The 17,391-nt window shown below is 50.0% G+C and overlaps 1 protein-coding gene across 1 annotated transcript in view; it reads right to left on the reverse strand.

Moving 5' to 3' along the window:
• Positions 1-17,391, reverse strand: part of hormad1 (HORMA domain containing 1) — an 85,856-nt gene that overhangs the window by 32,280 nt on the left and 36,185 nt on the right. The window contains exons 7-10 of the mRNA XM_087985193.1: positions 15,978-16,045; positions 5,687-5,838; positions 1,530-1,771; positions 60-138 (exon numbers count right to left, since the gene is read on the reverse strand). Coding sequence (XP_087841319.1) covers positions 60-138; positions 1,530-1,771; positions 5,687-5,838; positions 15,978-16,045 — 541 coding nt within the window. The remainder of the gene's footprint in view (positions 1-59; positions 139-1,529; positions 1,772-5,686; positions 5,839-15,977; positions 16,046-17,391) is intronic.

A 17,391-nucleotide genomic window follows, 5' to 3' on the forward strand; every position in this document is an offset into this window, starting at 1 on the left:
GGGGTGGGGAGGGACGTAGACAATTAAACCTCGCCGCTCGCTCAGGGACGCGGACGCACCTGCCTTTTGCGCTTCAGCGTTATCGTTTGCGGGAACAATCACCGGGGAGGTGGTCGGGCTTTCCGCCGGCAAACAGTCCTGCGATCGCGACAGAAGAGGAACGGTGTTAAATGGAGAGAACGGCCACATCCGAGCGAGGTGCACGGCGTGGTTGAATAACCTCAAACACGACATCAAACATTAACGATTACGGTGGCACGGTGGTTAGCACTGCTGCCCCAAGGCGCCACAGACCTGGGTTTGATCCCACCCTCGGGTCACCATCTGTGTGGGGTTTGCACTATGCCCCCCCCCCACCAGGTGTCCATGAGGGATTCCTCCGGGTGCTCCAGTGGGAAGTAGGCAGATTTGAGGACATGCTCCCAAGGGTGATGGGAGACACTGGGGGAACTCGCTCCCACGGGGAGTGGAGGGGGGAATGGGGGACTCGCTCCCACGGGGAGTGGGGGGGGGAGAATGGGGGACTCGCTCCCACGGGGATTGGGGGAGAATGGGGGACACGCTCCCACGGGGAGTGGGGGGAAGGGGGGGGGAAGGGGGTTGTGGGGAGCGGTCCAGGCAAATAGCAGAGCAGCACTGAAGGAGGAGGCTGAATACACAGGTGGGAGAAAGGAACGGAAGAGAAGGATTATCAGTTCATTGGGACAGGAAGAGGCCATTTGGCCCCTTGGCCCACGTGATAGGTGAAAGGGACCCCGTTAGAAGTGATAGTATGGAGCCAGCAGTGTCTGAGATGAGCTAATGTTTGTCATGTATTGTGTTCAATTCTGGTTCCCACATTACAGGCAGAATGTGGAGGCTTTGGAGAGGGTGCTGAAGAGGTTTACCAGGTGCTACCTGGGTTAGAGGGCACCAGCTATAAGGAGAGGCTGGAAAAACTCAGGTTGTTTTCTCTGGGGGGGGGGGGGGGGGGCGGTGTGGGGAGAGTCGACAGAAGTCTGTAAAATTATGCATGGACAAGGTTGACAGAATACTTTTCCCAGAGCTGAAATGTCTAATTTAAGGTGGCATGCATTTAAGGTGGGAGGGCGAAGGTTCCAAGGAGTCGTTTTTTACACAGAGAGCGACAGGAGTCTGGAAGGCGGTGCGAGGGGTGGTGGTGGGTGTCGGCACAATTGGAGCTTTGAAGGGGTTTTTAGATCAGTACACAGATCGGCAAGGAATGTACGCACACAAGAGGGGTCGTTTAAGGGACCTTTGAGTACGCCCATCAATTTGCAAGGAACGGAGGGATATGCACCGAGGGCAGGCAGAAGGGATTAGTTTGATTTGACGTCACAACACCATGGGCCGGAGGGTTCCTGTGCTGTCCTGGTCTCCGCTCGTCACGTCTGGGACGTTCGACACCAGACATGGCACAGACTCCCAAATTCTGGATGTAAGCTGAGGTATCTGACTGAAACCCCATCTCCTAGGGGGACCCCCCGCCCCGGAGGGGAGGGTAACGACAGAGCCGGGCAGCCTCTCACATTAATTTCCACTTGCTCATTTGGATCGGGTTCCGCAGTGTGGGCAGCGGTGCCGTCCTCCCCCTTCGGCAGCTCCCAGTCAAGCTGCTCCATGCGATCACTGTCTGTGGTGACCTTCACCCGCAGGATGTGGAAGGGAGTGGCCACCTCGCCCACGCTCAGGAAGACGGGCTCCCCCTCGAACATCATGTTATCCAGGGTGCCCTCCTTAAAGCCAGGAGGCTGGTAGTCTGGCGGAGTCACTGGGCAAAGAACACAAACAGGTGAGGGTGAGCGATCGTGGTTAGCACTGCTGCCTCACTGTGCCAGCGACATGGGTTCGATTCCCGCCTTGGGGTGACTGTGTGTGGAGTTTGCAAATTCTCCCACCGTGTCTGCGTGGGTCTCCTCCGGGTGCTCTGGCTTCTTCCCACAGTCCAATGATGTGCAGGTTAGGGTGGATTGGCCATGCTAAATTGTCGCTGCTGGAAAAGCGCAGCAGGTCAGGCAGCATCCAAGGAGCAGGAGTATCGACGTTTCGGGCATGAGCCCTTCTTCAGGAATGATTCCTGAATTAGGGCTCATGCCCGAAACGTCGATTCTCCTGCTCCTTGGATGCTGCCTGACGTGCTGCGCTTTTCCAGCAACACATTTTCAGCTCTGATCTCCAGCATCTGCAGCCCTCACTTTCCCCATGCTAAATTGTCCCATAGTGCCCAGGGATGTGCAGGTTAGGGTGGATTGGCCATGCTAACTTGTCCCATCGTGCCCAGGGATGTGCAGGTTAGGGTGGATTGGCCATGCTAAATTGTCCAGTAGTGCCCAAGGGATGTGCAGGTTAGGGTGGATTGGCCATGCTAAATTGTCCCATCGTGCCCAGGGATGTGCAGGTTAGGGTGGATTGGCCATGCTAAATTGTCCAGTAGTGCCCAAGGGATGTGCAGGTTAGGGTGGATTAGCCATGCTAAATTGTCCCATAGTGCCCAGGGATGTGCAGGTTAGGGTGGATTGGCCATGCTAAATTGCACCTTAGTGCCCAGTGATGTGCAGGTTAGGGTGGATTGGCCATGCTAAATTGTCTCATAGTGCCCAGGGATGTGCAGGTTAGGGTGAATTGGCCATGCTAAATTGTCCCGTAGTGTCCAGGGATGTGCAGGTTAGGGTGGATTGGCCATGCTAAATTGTCCAGTAGTGCCCAAGGGATGTGCAGGTTAGGGTGGATTGGCCATGCTAAATTGTCCAGTAGTGCCCAAGGGATGTGCAGGTTAGGGTGGATTAGCCATGCTAAATTGTCCCGTAGTGTCCAGGGATGTGCAGGTTAGGGTGGATTGGCCATGCTAAATTGTCCCATCGTGCCCAGGGATGTGCAGGTTAGGGTGGATTGGCCATGCTAAATTGTCCAGTAGTGCCCAAGGGATGTGCAGGTTAGGGTGGATTAGCCATGCTAAATTGTCCCATAGTGCCCAGGGATGTGCAGGTTAGGGTGGATTGGCCATGCTAAATTGTCCCATAGTGCCCAGGGATGTGCAGGTTAGGGTGGATTGGCCATGCTAAATTGTCCCATCGTGCCCAGGGATGTGCAGGTTAGGGTGGATTGGCCATGCTAAATTGTCCAGTAGTGCCCAAGGGATGTGCAGGTTAGGGTGGATTAGCCATGCTAAATTGTCCCATAGTGCCCAGGGATGTGCAGGTTAGGGTGGATTGGCCATGCTAAATTGTCCAGTAGTGCCCAAGGGATGTGCAGGTTAGGGTGGATTAGCCATGCTAAATTGTCCCGTAGTGCCCAGGGATGTGCAGGTTAGGGTGGATTGCCCATGCTAAATTGTCCCATAGTGCCCAGGGATGTGCAGGTTAGGGTGGATTGGCCATGCTAAATTGCACCTTAGTGCCCAGTGATGTGCAGGTTAGGGTGGATTGGCCATGCTAAATTGTCTCATAGTGCCCAGGGATGTGCAGGTTAGGGTGGATTGGCCATGCTACATTGTCTCATAGTGCCCAGGGATGTGCAGGTTAGGGTGGATTGGCCATGCTACATTGTCTCATAGTGCCCAGGGATGTGCAGGTTAGGGTGAATTGGCCATGCTAAATTGTCCCATAGTGTTCAGGGATCTGCAGGTTAGGTGCATTAGTCAGGGGTAAATATAGGGTAGGGGAATGGGTCTAGGTGGGTTACTGTTCAGAGGATTGGTGTGGACCTGTTGGGCTGAAGGGCCTGTTTCCACACCGTAGGGATTCTATGAAGCGGTGGTAGATGCTGGATCAGTTATCAATTTTAAATCCGGGAGAGGTACCTTTTTGTTGGAAGTGACAGGACACCAGGTTATAGTCCGACAGGTTTATTTGAAATTGTGAGCTTTCGGAGCGCTGCTCCTGTGTCAGGTGAGTTCACCCGAGGAAGGAACAGTGTTCTGAAAACTTGCAATTTCTAATAAACCTGTTGGACTATAACCTGGTGTCGCGTGACTTCTGGCTTTGTCCACCCCTGTCCAGCATTGGCTCCTCCACATCATTGTTGAGCACAGGTATTAAGGAATACAGCCTAAAGGTGTAAGGTGGATTGGCCACGCTAAATTGCACCTTAGTGCCCTGGGATGTGCAGGTTAGGGTGGATAGGCCATGCTACATTGTCTCATAGTACCCAGGGATGTGCAGGTTAGGGTGAATTGGCCGTGCTAAATTGTCCCATAGTGTTCCATGCAGTTAGGCTACGGGTCGGCCATGAACAATGGAGCAGGCTCAATGGGCTGAATGGTGGGACAGGCCAAAGGGGGCCGAATGGCCTCTGCTGTCCCCACCTTTACTTCTCCCTCGCGTCGTGCAATCTACTGCAAGTGGAAGCTTTCGCATCCTTCCTAAAATGAAATGGACGCAATGCTGTGGCCAGTGGTAGAAATCATCATTCATGAAGGGTTTTACAACTAGCCTTGTGAGCACAGCACTTCAATAAAACATCTGTACTTACAGAGAGTGATGCTGGCATGCTGAGTCTCTTCTACATGATCTACACTGAGTTGCTGCTGCTGATCATCCAGGTGAATGATTATCACATGCACTTAGAATCACAGAGTCATAGAGTTGTACAGCACAGAAAGAGACCCTTTGGTCCCACTTGCCCCCCATGCCGGCCAGATATCCAAAATTAATCCAGTCCCACTTGCCAGCACCCGGCCCATATCCCTCCAAACCCTTCCTATTCACATACCCATCCTCATGTTTTTAAATGTTACAACTGTACCAGCCTCCACCACTTCCTCTGGCAGCACATTCCATTTATGCACCACCCTCTGCGGGCATAATATATCCTCCCCCCCCTATGCCCCTCTAGTTCTGGACTCCCCCCACCCCAGGGAAAAAACCTTGTCTATTCACCCTATCCATGCCCCCTCATGGTTTTATAAACCATTATAAAGCCTTCAACTCTCCAAAGAAAACAGCCCCAGCCTGTTCAGCCTCACCCTGTAGCTCAAACCCTCCAACCCTGGCAACGTCCTTGTAAATCTTTTCTGAACCCTTTCAAGTTTCACAACATCCTTCCAATCGGAAGGAGACCAGAATTGCATGCGATATTCCAACAGTGGCCTAACCAATGTCCTGTACAGCCGCAACATGACCTCCCAACTCCTGTACTCAATACTCTGACCAATAAAGGAAAGCATACCAAACACCTCCTTCACTATCCTATCTACCTGTGACTCCACTTTCAAGGAGCTATGAACTTGCACTCCAAGGTCTCTTTGTTCAGCAACACTCCCCAGGACCTTACCATTAAGTGTATAAGTCCTGCCTGGATTTGCCTTACCAGCACCTCACATTTAACTAAATTAAACTCCATCTGCCACTCCTCGGCCCATCAGATCTAGATCCCTTTGTGCTCTAAGGTAACCTTCTTCACTGCCCACTGCACCCTGAATCTGCAAACTTACTAACCATACCTCCTAGGTTCACATCCAAACTACTTATATTGATGAGGAAAAGCAGTGGACCCAGCACCAGTCCTTGTGGCACACCGCTGGTCACAGGCCTCCAGTCTGGAAAGACAAACTGCATTCCTGTTGACGGGCACCATCGCTATGGCGATGGCGAGAGGAGAAGAGAGGGCTTTATCATTGCCCACGTCACACAGCAAGGCAGAGAGGGGCGGTGGGTGAACATGCACACACAGCGACGCAGTACATTACCTTCATCATAGTAGGACAGCTTCATTTTCAGGCAGATATCGTTGGGGAGGGGTCTCAGGCTCTGCATCAGGACGTAGAGCTTGCGAATCAGCAAGATACTGGCTTTCTTCGTGTCCGAACAGCTCACAGTGCTGCTGATTTTCTTGTTGTTGCTGCAAGGAACACACGCACGGGGATATGGTGAAAGTGTGGCAGGCTATTCGGCCCCTCAAGGCCTGCTCTGCTTTTTGAGACCATCTGACCATGGCTACAACTCCACTTTCCTGTTACTCTCCCCCTGGTTGGGCCACTTTTGGAATACTGCGTTCAAGTCTGGTCTCCCTGCGGCAGGAGGGAGGTTGTGAAATTTGAAAGGGTTCAGAAACGATTTACAAGGATGTTGGAGGGTTTGAGCTACAGGGAGAGGCTGAAGCTGTTTTCCCTGGAGCGTTAGAGGCTGAGGGGTGACCTTATAGAGGTTTATAAAATCATGAGGGGCATGGATAGGGTAAATAGATAAGGTCTTTTCCCTGAAGTGGGAGTGTCCAGAACTAGAGGGGCATAGGTTTGGGTGAAGTGGAAAGATTTAGAAGGGACCTAAGGGGCAACTTTTTCCATGCAGAGGGTGGTGCGTGTATGGAATGAGCTGCCAGAGGAAGTGGTGGAGGCTGGTACAATGACAACATTTAGAAGGTATTTGGATGGGGACATGAATCGGAAGGGTTTAGAGAGATATGGGCCAAATGCTGGGAAATGCAACTAGATATCTGGCTGGCGTGGATGACTTGGACCAAAGGGTCTGTTTCTGTTCTGTACATGACTCTATGGCTCTATTGCCCCAGGACCCTTTGACTCTATCCTTGTCAGCCTGTGAAATATGCAACAAAACAACTTTCACTACTCGCTGGGGAGCAGGATTTCACAGGCTCACTGACAGAAGCACTTCTCTTCGTCGCCATCTCAGATGGGGGGGCCCTCAGAAAATCTCAGTGGAATCAGGCCGAGTCAACGTGCTCTGGTGGAAAGGAAATCATGTTTGGCAAACTGACTGGAGTTGCAAATTACAGTCTCACACAAAGCAGGCAAGGCTGTGAGATTTACAACACACACCCTTTCAGAGGGGCTGGGGTGGGGGCACAGGGGTTGTGCCAAACAAGGTTGGCATCTTCAACATGAGGAATGCAAGTATTTGCACCATTTCGTTCTGGGCTGGTGTACCTGTGATTTCTGTCACTACAGCACTTTCAGCCGTGCCTTTGGATGCCTGGGGCCCTAGATTCTGGAATCCCCTCCCTTAACCTCTCCACATCTCTCGTTCCTCCTTTAAGATGCCCCCCACCCCCCCCCCCCCCACCCCACTAAACACCAATGTCTTGGACCGCTCTGATGCTCACTTGTCCATGGCATCTCCTTCTGGGACTCGGGGTCAGAGTTTGTTGGATAATGGTCTAGAGAGGGGACTGTGTTAACGATGCAGTGTGTGTGTGTGTGTCAGAGTATGTATGTGTGCGTGTGTCAGAGCATGTGTGTGTATGCAGTAGTGTGTGTGTGTCTGCGGTAGTGTGTGTGTGTCAGAGTCTGTGTGTGTGTATCAGGGTATGTGTGTGTGTGTGTCTGCGGTAGTGTGCGTGTCTGCAGTAGTGTGTCTGTGTGTGTGCGTGTGTCAGAGTATGTGTGTGTGTGTTTGCGGTAGTGTGTGCATGTATGTGTGTGTGTCAGAGAATCCGTGTGTGTGTGTTTGCGGTAGTGTGTGTGTCTGCGGTAGTGTGTGTGCGTGTGTGTCAGAGTATACGTGTGTGTGGGTCTGCGGTAGTGTGTGTGTCTGCGGTAGTGTGTGTGTGAGAGTATGCCTCTGTGTATGAGCATGTGGCTGAATGTGTGAGAGAGTGGTGTGTGTGTGTCTGTGTTTGTGTGTGCATGCGCGCAAGTGTGTGTGCGCCATGTGTGTGCATGAGTGTGAGAGAATGTGTGTGAGAGAGAGTGTGCATATGTTTGTGTGAGCGTGTGTGTGAGTATGTGTGTGTGGGCATGCATGTGTACATGTGCGTGAATGTGAGAGAGTGTGTGTGCTTATGAGGGTGTGTGCGTCTGTGAGTGTATGTGTGCGCGTGTATATACATGTATGTGTGCGTGTGTGTGTGTCTGTGCATATGTGTGAGTATCTGTGTGCATGTGTGTCTGTATGTGTGTGAGAGTATGTGTGTGCGTGTGTGCACTTGTGTGTACTTGTGTACGTGTGTGTGTGTGTGTAGGGGTGAATCGATAAAGCTAGATTGCAAAATGGCCCTGTGCAGACATTGCACTTTCCTCCCTGGTTGAATTGGCCTGCCCAAACCACTGAAGTTCCAACAGCGAGGGAGCCTCCTCCAGTCACCATGACCCTGCAAGTTTCCTGCTAAATCAGAAAAGCCCTGCCCTCAACGCTATTAGAATTTGCGCCCTTCAACATCAATTTACAGTGGTTAAACCAAAAGCAAACCAGGGAAGTCCCAACTGGTTTTTATTCATTCACAGGACGTGGGCATTGCTGTGAGAAACCCTAAGCTGCCCATCCCCAAATCCCTTAGAATCGCTTTCAGGAATAAACCGGCTAGGGCTGCTTCAGACAGCAGTCAGGAGTCAACTGATTGGAAGAGAGTCAACAGAACACCGTCATTGTAGGAAGAAGGGAGACCAAAGCAGGAAACTATAGGTTAGCTGGCCTAACATCTGACATCGGGAAGTCACTGGAGTCCATTGTTACAGAGGGTATAGGAGGGTAAGTCATAATGTGATCAGGTGGGGTCAAACATAGGAGCAGGAGCAGGCCATTCGGCCCTTTGAGCCTGCCCCACCATTCAATTAGACCGTGGCTGATCATGCAATCTCAGTATCCCACTCCCGCCCTCTCTCCGGACCCCTTCATCCCTTTGGCCGCAAGGGCCACATCCAGCTCCTTCTTGAATATATCACGTGGTGTTGTGTGCTTTTTAACTTTGTCCATCCCAGTCCAACGCCGGCTAGCACCTCCCCATCTTGAATGTATCTGACCCCGACAGCTTCCTCTGGGAGAGTATTCCACACGTGCACAACTTTCCGAGTGAAGAAATTCTTCCTCACCTCAGTTGTGAACGGCTAAGCCCCTTATTCTTAGACTGCAAACCCCCGCCCCCGCCCAGTTCTGGACCTCCCCAACATCGGGAACATTCCTCCCACATACTGTCCTGTCAGGAATTTTACATGTTCCGATGAGATCCCCCCTCATTCTTCCAAATTCCAGCGAGTACAAGTCCCAGTCGATCCAGTCTTTCTCCACATGTCGGTGTTGTCATCCCGGGAATCAGTGTGGGGGAACCTCCGCTCAACTCCCTCAATAGCAAAATTGTCCTTCCTCAGTTTAAAACTGCACAATAATACTCAAGCTGTGGCCTCGCTGAGGCCCTGTCTAACTGCAGCAAGACAACGGTACTCCGGAATTCAAATCCCCTCGCTATGAATGCCAACGTGCCACTGGCTCTCCTCGCCAGCTGCATGCCAACCTTCAGCGACTGTTCCACCATGGCACCCAGGTCTCATTGCAACTCACCTTCTCCTAAGCTGCCACCTTTCGGATAATAATCGGTCTTCCTGCTTTTGTGACCAAAGGGGATGAATTCGCATTTATCCACCTCACAGTTAATGGTTTTTTGTGAAGGGGAAATTGTGTTTAAGTAATCTTTTAGTCTTGCTTGAGGAAACTGGGAATGTAATGAACTTGGATTTGCAAATGAATTTGAAAATATCAAAGATTAAGATGCAAGGTGTGGCAGCATAATGCAGGGGAATGTATAACAACTGGCAAGCTAATAGGAAGCAGAGAGGAGGGATAAATGTGTCTTTTTTATTTGGCAGGCTATGTTTAGTAGAGTATTTGATCTAAGATGTGTTGTATATAAAGCAATATTTATTTCAGAACTTAGAATTGGAACTAGTGGCATATGGGTTTTAGTCTGCATTTAATTATTAACTTGCTGGGACCATAATTCTCTTTGAACCAGTGTCAGATGGTCCTGGGGACAATGGACTGTTCTTTGCATCGGGAGATTTTCGAGCAAACACTGAAGAGGACAAGTTTGAAGAGTCAGATTTTTTTTGTTTAAGGGAAACCTGTAGTTTGGAAAGCTATTATTTCAAATTCACAAAGCCCTGCTTGAAGTTACATGTACAAAACAGTTTCTCCAAGAGAAAAAGAGTTAGTTTTGAAAGGCTAAGAAATAGATTACACTAGTGTTTGGAAGTAACCCAGAAGTGGTTCTTCGAAGCTGAGAAAGTCTGAGCTGTCAGCTGGGCGACTAACCAAGACTCATTAAGTCTCAAAGGACGAACGGAATAAAAAAATACTTAAGGCGGAAGTGGGCACTGCAGATGCTGGAGATTACAGTCAAGATTAGAGTGGTGCTGGAAAAGCACAGCTGGTTAGGCAGCATCCAAGGAGCAGGAAAATCGTCATTTCCGGCAAAAGCCCTTCATCGGGAATGAGGCAAGGAGCCTCAGGGGTGGAGAGATAAATGGGAAGGGGGGGCTGGGGAAGGAAGCTGAGCGTGTAATAGGTAGATGGAGGTGGGGGTAAAGGTGAAAGGTCAGAGGGGAGGGTGAAGCGGATAGGTGGGAAGGAAGATTAACTGGTTAGATAGGTTATGAGGACGATGCTGAGCTGGAAGGTTGGAACTGCGGTGAGGTGGGAAGAGGGGAAATGAAGAAACTGGTGAAGTCCACATTGATGCTCTGGGGTTGAAGTGTCCCAAGGCAAAAGATGAGGCGTTCTGTCTCCAGGTGTCGGGTGGTGAGGGGGCAGCGGTGGAGGAGGCCCAGGACCTGCATGTCCTTGGCAGAGTGGGAGATTAGATTAGATTAGATTACTTACAGTGTGGAAACAGGCCCTTCGGCCCAACAAGTCCACATCGCCCCGCCGAAGCGCAAACCACCCCTACATTTACCCCTTACCTAACACTATGGGCAATTTAGCATGGCCAATTCACCTGACCTGCACATCTTTGGACTGTGGGAGGAAACCGGAGCACCCAGAGGAAACTCATGCAGACACGGGGAGAACGTGCAAACTCCACACAGTCAGTCGCCAGAGGCGGGAATTGAACCCGGGTCTCTGGCGCTGTGAGGCAGCAGTGCTAACCACTGAGCCACCGTGCCACCCACACGGAGGGGGAGTTGAAATGTTGGGCCACGGGATGGAGGGGTTGATTGGTGCGGGGGTCCTGGAGATCTTCTCTGAAGCATTCTGCGAGAAGGCATCCGGTCTCCTCAATGTAGAGGAGACATGTCACTTACTGTAACTGTTGCTCCCAATACAGTTTCCTCTACAGTGGGGAGATCAGACACCTTCTCGCAGAGCAGTTCACACAACATCTCTGGAACACCTGCACCAATCAACCCCACCGGCTTCCTCCCACAGTCCGAAGATGTGCAGGTTAGGGTGGATTGGCCATGTTAACTTGTCCCATAGTGCCCAGGGATGTGCAGGTTAGGGTGGATTGGCCATGTTAACTTGTCCCATAGTGCCCAGGGATGTGCAGGTTAGGGTGGATTGGCCATGCTAAATTGTCCCATAGTGCCCAGGGATGTGCAGGTTAGGGTGGATTGGCCATGTTAACTTGTCCCATAGTGCCCAGGGATGTGCAGTTTAGGGTGGATTGGCCATGCTAAATTGTGCCATAGCGCCCAGGGATGTGCAGGTTAGGGTGGATTGGCCATGCTAACTTGTCCCATAGTGCCCAGGGATGTGTAGGTTAGGGTGGATTGGCCATGCTAAATTGCCCCGTAGTGCCCAGGGATGTGCAGGTTAGAGGGATTGGCCATGTTAACTTGTCCCATAGAGCCCAGGGATGTGCAGGTTAGGGTGCATTGGCCATGCTAAATTGTCCCATAGTGCCCAGGTATGTGCAGGTTAGGGTGGATTGGCCGTGCTAAATTGTCCCTTAGTGCCCAGGGATGTGCAGGTTAGGGTGGACTGGCAATGCTAAATTGTCCCATAGTGCACAGGGATGTGCAGGTTAGGGTGGATTGGCCGTGCCAAATTGGACCGTATTGCCCAGGGATGTACAGATTAGGATGGATTGGCCATGCTAAATTGTCCCATAGTGTCCAGGGATTTTGCAGGTTAGGATGGATTGGCCATGCTAAATTGTCCCATAGTGCCCAAGATGTACAGGTTAGGGTGGATTGGCCATACTAAATTGTCCTGTAGTGCCCAGGGATGTGCAGGTTAGGGGGGAATTGGCCATGCTAAATTGCCCCATTGTGTCCAGGGATGTGCAGGTTAGGGGGATTGGCCATGCTAAATTGTCCCATAGTGTGCAGAGATATGCAGGTTAGGGTGGATTGGCCATGCTAAATTGTCCCATAGTGCCCAGGGATGTGCAGTTTAGGGTGGATTGGCCATGCTAAATTGTGCCATAGTGCCCAGGGATGTGCAGGTTAGGGTGGATTGGCCATGCTAAATTGTCCCATAGTGCCCAGGGATGTGCAGGTTAGGGTGGATTGGCATTGCTAAATTGCCCCATTGTGTCCAGCGATGTGCAGGTTAGGGGGGATTGGCCATGCTAAATTGTCCCATAGTGCCCAGGGATGTGCAGGTTAGGGTGGATTGGCCATGCTAAATTGTCCTGTAGTGCCCAGGGATGTGCAGGTTAGGGTGAATTGGCCATGCTAAATTGCCCCATTGTGTCCAGGGATGTACAGGTTAGGGTGGTTTGGCCATGCTAAATTTTCCCGTAGTGCCCACAGATAAACAGGTTAGGGTAGATTGGCCATGCTAAATTGTCCCATAGTGCCCAGGGATGTGCAGGTTAGGATAGGTTAACCGTGGAAAATGGTGGGGCGGTGGCGAGTGGGTCTGGATGGGATGCTTCGGAGGGCTGGTGTGGACCCGATGGGCTGAATGGTCTGTTTCCTCACTATCAGGATTTTACACAACCTTGTGTGGGATCATATTTGTAAGTTGGACTTTTATAAATCAATGACGCGGGTGCAAGGACCATATGCATCGCAGCTATATTTGCCAATGATAAAATGGAAAGTCAAGAGGAAGAGAGGGAGCCTACAAAGGGTTATGGTAAAGGGGCAAATGACCTGGGAGAAATGTGGACGTGCCCACTCTGGAAAAGGGAGACGCGGCTTCCTCACTATTTAAAAAGGACATGTCTGCCTGAGTGACTCAGAATACCTGAGGGAGCAGTAGTATCAACACTGTCAGAGAGTGAAACAGACCCTTTGGTCCAACCAGTCCATGCCGAACATGATCCCAAACTAAACGAGGCCCACACCTGCCTACTCCTGGCCCAAATCCCTCCAAACCTTTCCTATTCATGTACTGATCCAAATGTCTTTTAAACATTGTGACTGTCCCCACATCCACCCCTTCCTCTGGGAGTTATGAAGTTGAAGGCGTGTACTGTACGTTTAAGTGCTAGTCATGATGTGGAGGTGCTGGTGTTACACTGGAGTGGACCAAGTTAAAAAAAATCACACAACACCAGGTCCAACAGGTTTACTTGGAAACACCAGCTATCTCAAACGTTGAGAGGAAAGGTCCAAACACTTTTTTGATACAACTGTGCCACTAATGGAAGATGGTGAAGACAACAATCTTTATGACAAAGTGGGCGCATTAATCACCAACACCAGGCTGCAGAGATACTAATCTGATACTATTACCTGAGACCTCTTGAGAGAGGCTGAATAAACTGGGGCTGTTTTCCCTGAAGAATCGGAGACTGAGGGGTGACCTTTGTTTAGATTAGATTAGATTAGATTACAGTGTGGAAACAGGCCCTTCGGCCCAACAAGTCCACACCGACCCGCCGAAGCGAAACCCACCCCATACCCCTGCATTTACCCCTTACCTAACATTACGGGCAATTTAGCATGGCCAATTCACCTGACCTGCACATCTTTGGCCTGTGGGAGGAAACCGGAGCACCCGGAGGAAACCCACGCAGAATTGAACCCGGGTCTCTGGCGCTGTGAGGCAGCAGTGCTAACTACCGTGCCGCCGTGCCGTGCCACCGTGCCGACCTTATAGAAGTGTATAAAATCACGAATGGCACGGACAAGTTGAGTAGTCAAGTTCTTTTCCCCAAGGTAGGGGAGTCCAAAACTAGAGGGGCGTAGGTTTGAGGTGAGAAGAGAAAGATTTAAAAGGGGCCTAAGGGGCAACTTTTTCATACAGAGGGTGGTGGGTGTGTGGAATGAGCTGCCAGAGGAAGTGGTGGAGGCTGGTGCAATGACAGCATTTAAAAGGCATCTGGATGGGGACATGAATAGGAAGGGTTTAGAGGGAGATGGGCCAAGTGCTGGCAAATGGCACTAGATTAGAAGATCTGGTCAGCTTGGGCGAGTTGGACCGAAGGGTCTGTTTCCATGCTGTATATCTCTATGACTAGCTTTCGAAGCGCTGCTCCATCATCAGGTGGCTGTGCAGCAGGATCATAAGACAGAATTTATAGCAACAGGATTGCAGTGTCATGGTATGTAATATTGAACACACTTAGCTCGAGTCTTTCACCTTTTAGAATGATCATGTTAGTTTCGGTTCCTTCATTTGTAAATTCCCGAACTTTTTAAAGTTACATTCTCAGTATAGCTTTAACAACAGGCGCCATCGCAGCTCAGATAATGCACTGAAGGTGTGAGGTTAAAGTCTGTCTGTGCCCCAATGTTAGGTCAGACTGATTCCACTTCGAAAGTGGGATTTACAGAATCTTACATGGACGTATGCAGTTTTTGAGTAAACTGAAATGTGATTTGGTAAGTACATATTCACCCCACACACTTATATGTGTGTGTGTGTGCAGGGGAGACAGACTGAGTGTGTGCAGGTGCCTGTGAGTGTCCGTGAGAGGGTGTGAGTGTAATGGAGTATAAGTCTGTGAGAGGGTGTGTGTGTGAGGGGTGGGGTGTACGTGTGAGCATATGAGAGACAGCTTATGTTTGAGAAACGGTCTGCGTGAATGTGTGGGTCTGTAGGTGAGTGTGTGTGAGAGAGAGTGTATATTACAGTGGGGTCACCTGTAGTGTGAGAAGAACCCAAGGTCCCGGTTGAGGCCATCCCCATGGGTACCGAACTTGGATATCCACCTCTGCTTGCCCACTTTGCACTGTCGCCTGTTAAATTATACCCCAGGATATTAAAACCCAAACATCCTGCTCTCCAACAAATTGGGAAACACTTTCTATCAAAGGTACCCTTCCATATGAAACATACTCGCAGTATAAAGAAAGAAGACGACCCAGGGAGATCTTCAGTCGGAAGAGGGCGGCTGTGTGGTTTTGAAATTATTCAATGTAATTTTAATAAGTGTTTTATTGGAACAGCATATTGTCATAGAGTTGGAGACAGATAGTAGGCAGTTAAGAGAAAGTGGGGCTTAGAATTGTTACTTAATTGTTATTTTAGAGTTTAAAAAATAAATTGATGTTATTTTCTTTAAATCGTGGGACTTGGGAGTTCTCTGTTTTTAACAGGTTACGAGGCAAGGCGACCTTTTCTGGGTGTTTGGATTTACCTAACAGAGAGGTTCACCTCCGTGTTGTAACAATTCCACTCTCTGTGTAAAAAAATTGTCTTTTTAAAATGTTTCTCCTCTCATCTTAAAAATGTGCACCCTAGTCTTGAAATCCCCCCCATCCCAGGAAAAAGACAGTTGCCATTAACTCTGTCTAGACCCCTCAGTATTTTATAGGTCACCTCTCAACCTCCTACATTTCCAGTAGAAAACGTCCCAGCCCACCATCATAACTGAAACTTTCCATACCCGGCAATGTCTTGGTAAATCTCTTCTGAACGCTCTCCCGCTTAACAATATCCTTCCGGTAACAGAGCGGCACGGTGGCACAGTGGTTAGCACTGCTGCCTCACAGCGCCAGAGACCCGGGTTCAATTCCTGCCTCAGGCGACTGACTGTGTAGAGTTTGCACGTTCTCCCCGTGTCTGCGTGGGTTTCCTCCGGGTGCTCCGGTTTCCTCCCACAATCCAAAGATGTGCAGGTCAGGTGAATTGGCCATGCTAAATTGCCCGTAGTGTTAGGTAAGGGGTAAATGTAGGGGTATGGGTAGGTTGCGCTTCAACGGGGCGGTGTGGACTTGTTGGGCCGAAGGGCCTGTATCCACACTGTAAGTAATCTAATCTAATCTAATATAGAACTGGACACAGTATTCCAGAAGAGGCCTCACCCATGTCCTGTACAACCTCAACATGATGTCCCATTACATAACTATACACTCAGACATGGACAGGGCACTACAGCGCCGAGATAGAAGGCTGGAGGTGGAAGCCTACCTTGCAAAGTCCATGGTGGGCCCGCTCACCAGGTACTTGAACTTAAACTGGTAACATTCTGTGATCGTCTAAAATGGAAGAACTGGACAGTAAGCAATAGACAATCAAGCTCCCCTCACTGAGGATGGAACAACTGAAGGCTAGTATCCATATTTCCCCAGCACCCCACCAGTTCAGCCACACCAGCTGCTCTCACAAACGGGTTAGAGCACAGAAGGAGGACATTCAGTCCATCGTGTCCATCTGACGGGACCAACTGCATTGCTGGCAACACAAGTGAATATCTCAACTCTGCTTCAATGTTAGGAGAGTGCTCTGGACCAGGCCAGGCACCCCACTCGAACCTTTCAAGAAAGTTGCCCAGACCCTAACTTTGCCAGTTGTTTTAAGCAGGTGTAACGCGGGATATTCCAGGAGGGATGCAGGATTTATTTCCGGGATTACTGAATGAAACACAAACCAAAGTGAACTGAATACAGAATAACTTAACCGCTCCGAAAACCCAGCAGATGAGCCCAACTTAATGATGCAGTTCCAAATACTTGCGAACAATCCCCCATAAACACCCCTTGGCTAAAAAAAAAGGTACAATCAAACATGGGGTCTCACAGGCGAGCGAGAGAGAGAGAGAGAGATGACAGAGAGAGAGAGAGAGAGAGAGAGAGAGATGACAGAGAGAGAGAGAGAGATGACAGAGAGAGAGAGAGATGACAGAGAGAGAGAGAGAGAGAGAGAGATGACAGAGAGAGAGAGAGAGAGATGACAGAGAGAGAGAGAGAGATGACAGAGGGACTCAGCATGGAACACCTTCTTCCATGTCGCTGTTTCAAAGAAAAAGAAAGAACAAAGGAAATTTCCAGCCCAGGAACAGGCCCTTCGGCCCTCTAAGCCTGAGCCGATCCAAGTCCACTCTCTAAACCTGTCGCCCAACTCCTAGGCATCTGTATCCCTCTGCTCCCCACCTCCTCATGCATCTGTCCAGACGCATCTTAAATGAATCTCCCGTGCCTGCCTCTACCCCCTCTGCGTTCCAGGCACCCACCACCCTCTATTTGCCATGTGTATTACCCTTAAACCTTTTACCTCTCAGCTTGAAAACGTGACCTCTTGCTATTGAATCCTTCACCTTGGGAAAAAGCTTATCTCTGTCTACCCTGTCTATACCAACTTTGACCAGCTGCCTCTAAGTGACTGCTTTCAGCGAACAGCCAAACTGCAAAAACCAAACCAAACCAGAGAAAAGGTGAGCTGGAGGCACTGGCCGCTCCCCTTTCACTGCACAAGCAATTTTATTTTAAACTGGAAAGCGTTTTGCCTGAGACAATATCTGTTAGCTAGAATCAAACTGGTCCTAAAACCCTAGATGTTTCGGAATCACTGCTCCCTGAAGATAAGGGCAGCATAACCCTGTTAA

The sequence above is a fragment of the Chiloscyllium plagiosum genome, unplaced genomic scaffold (genome assembly GCF_037043375.1).
Source record: "Chiloscyllium plagiosum isolate Xiang-an unplaced genomic scaffold, Cpla_swu_hap1 HiC_scaffold_50, whole genome shotgun sequence".
NCBI classification, from domain to species: Eukaryota; Metazoa; Chordata; class Chondrichthyes; order Orectolobiformes; family Hemiscylliidae; genus Chiloscyllium; species Chiloscyllium plagiosum.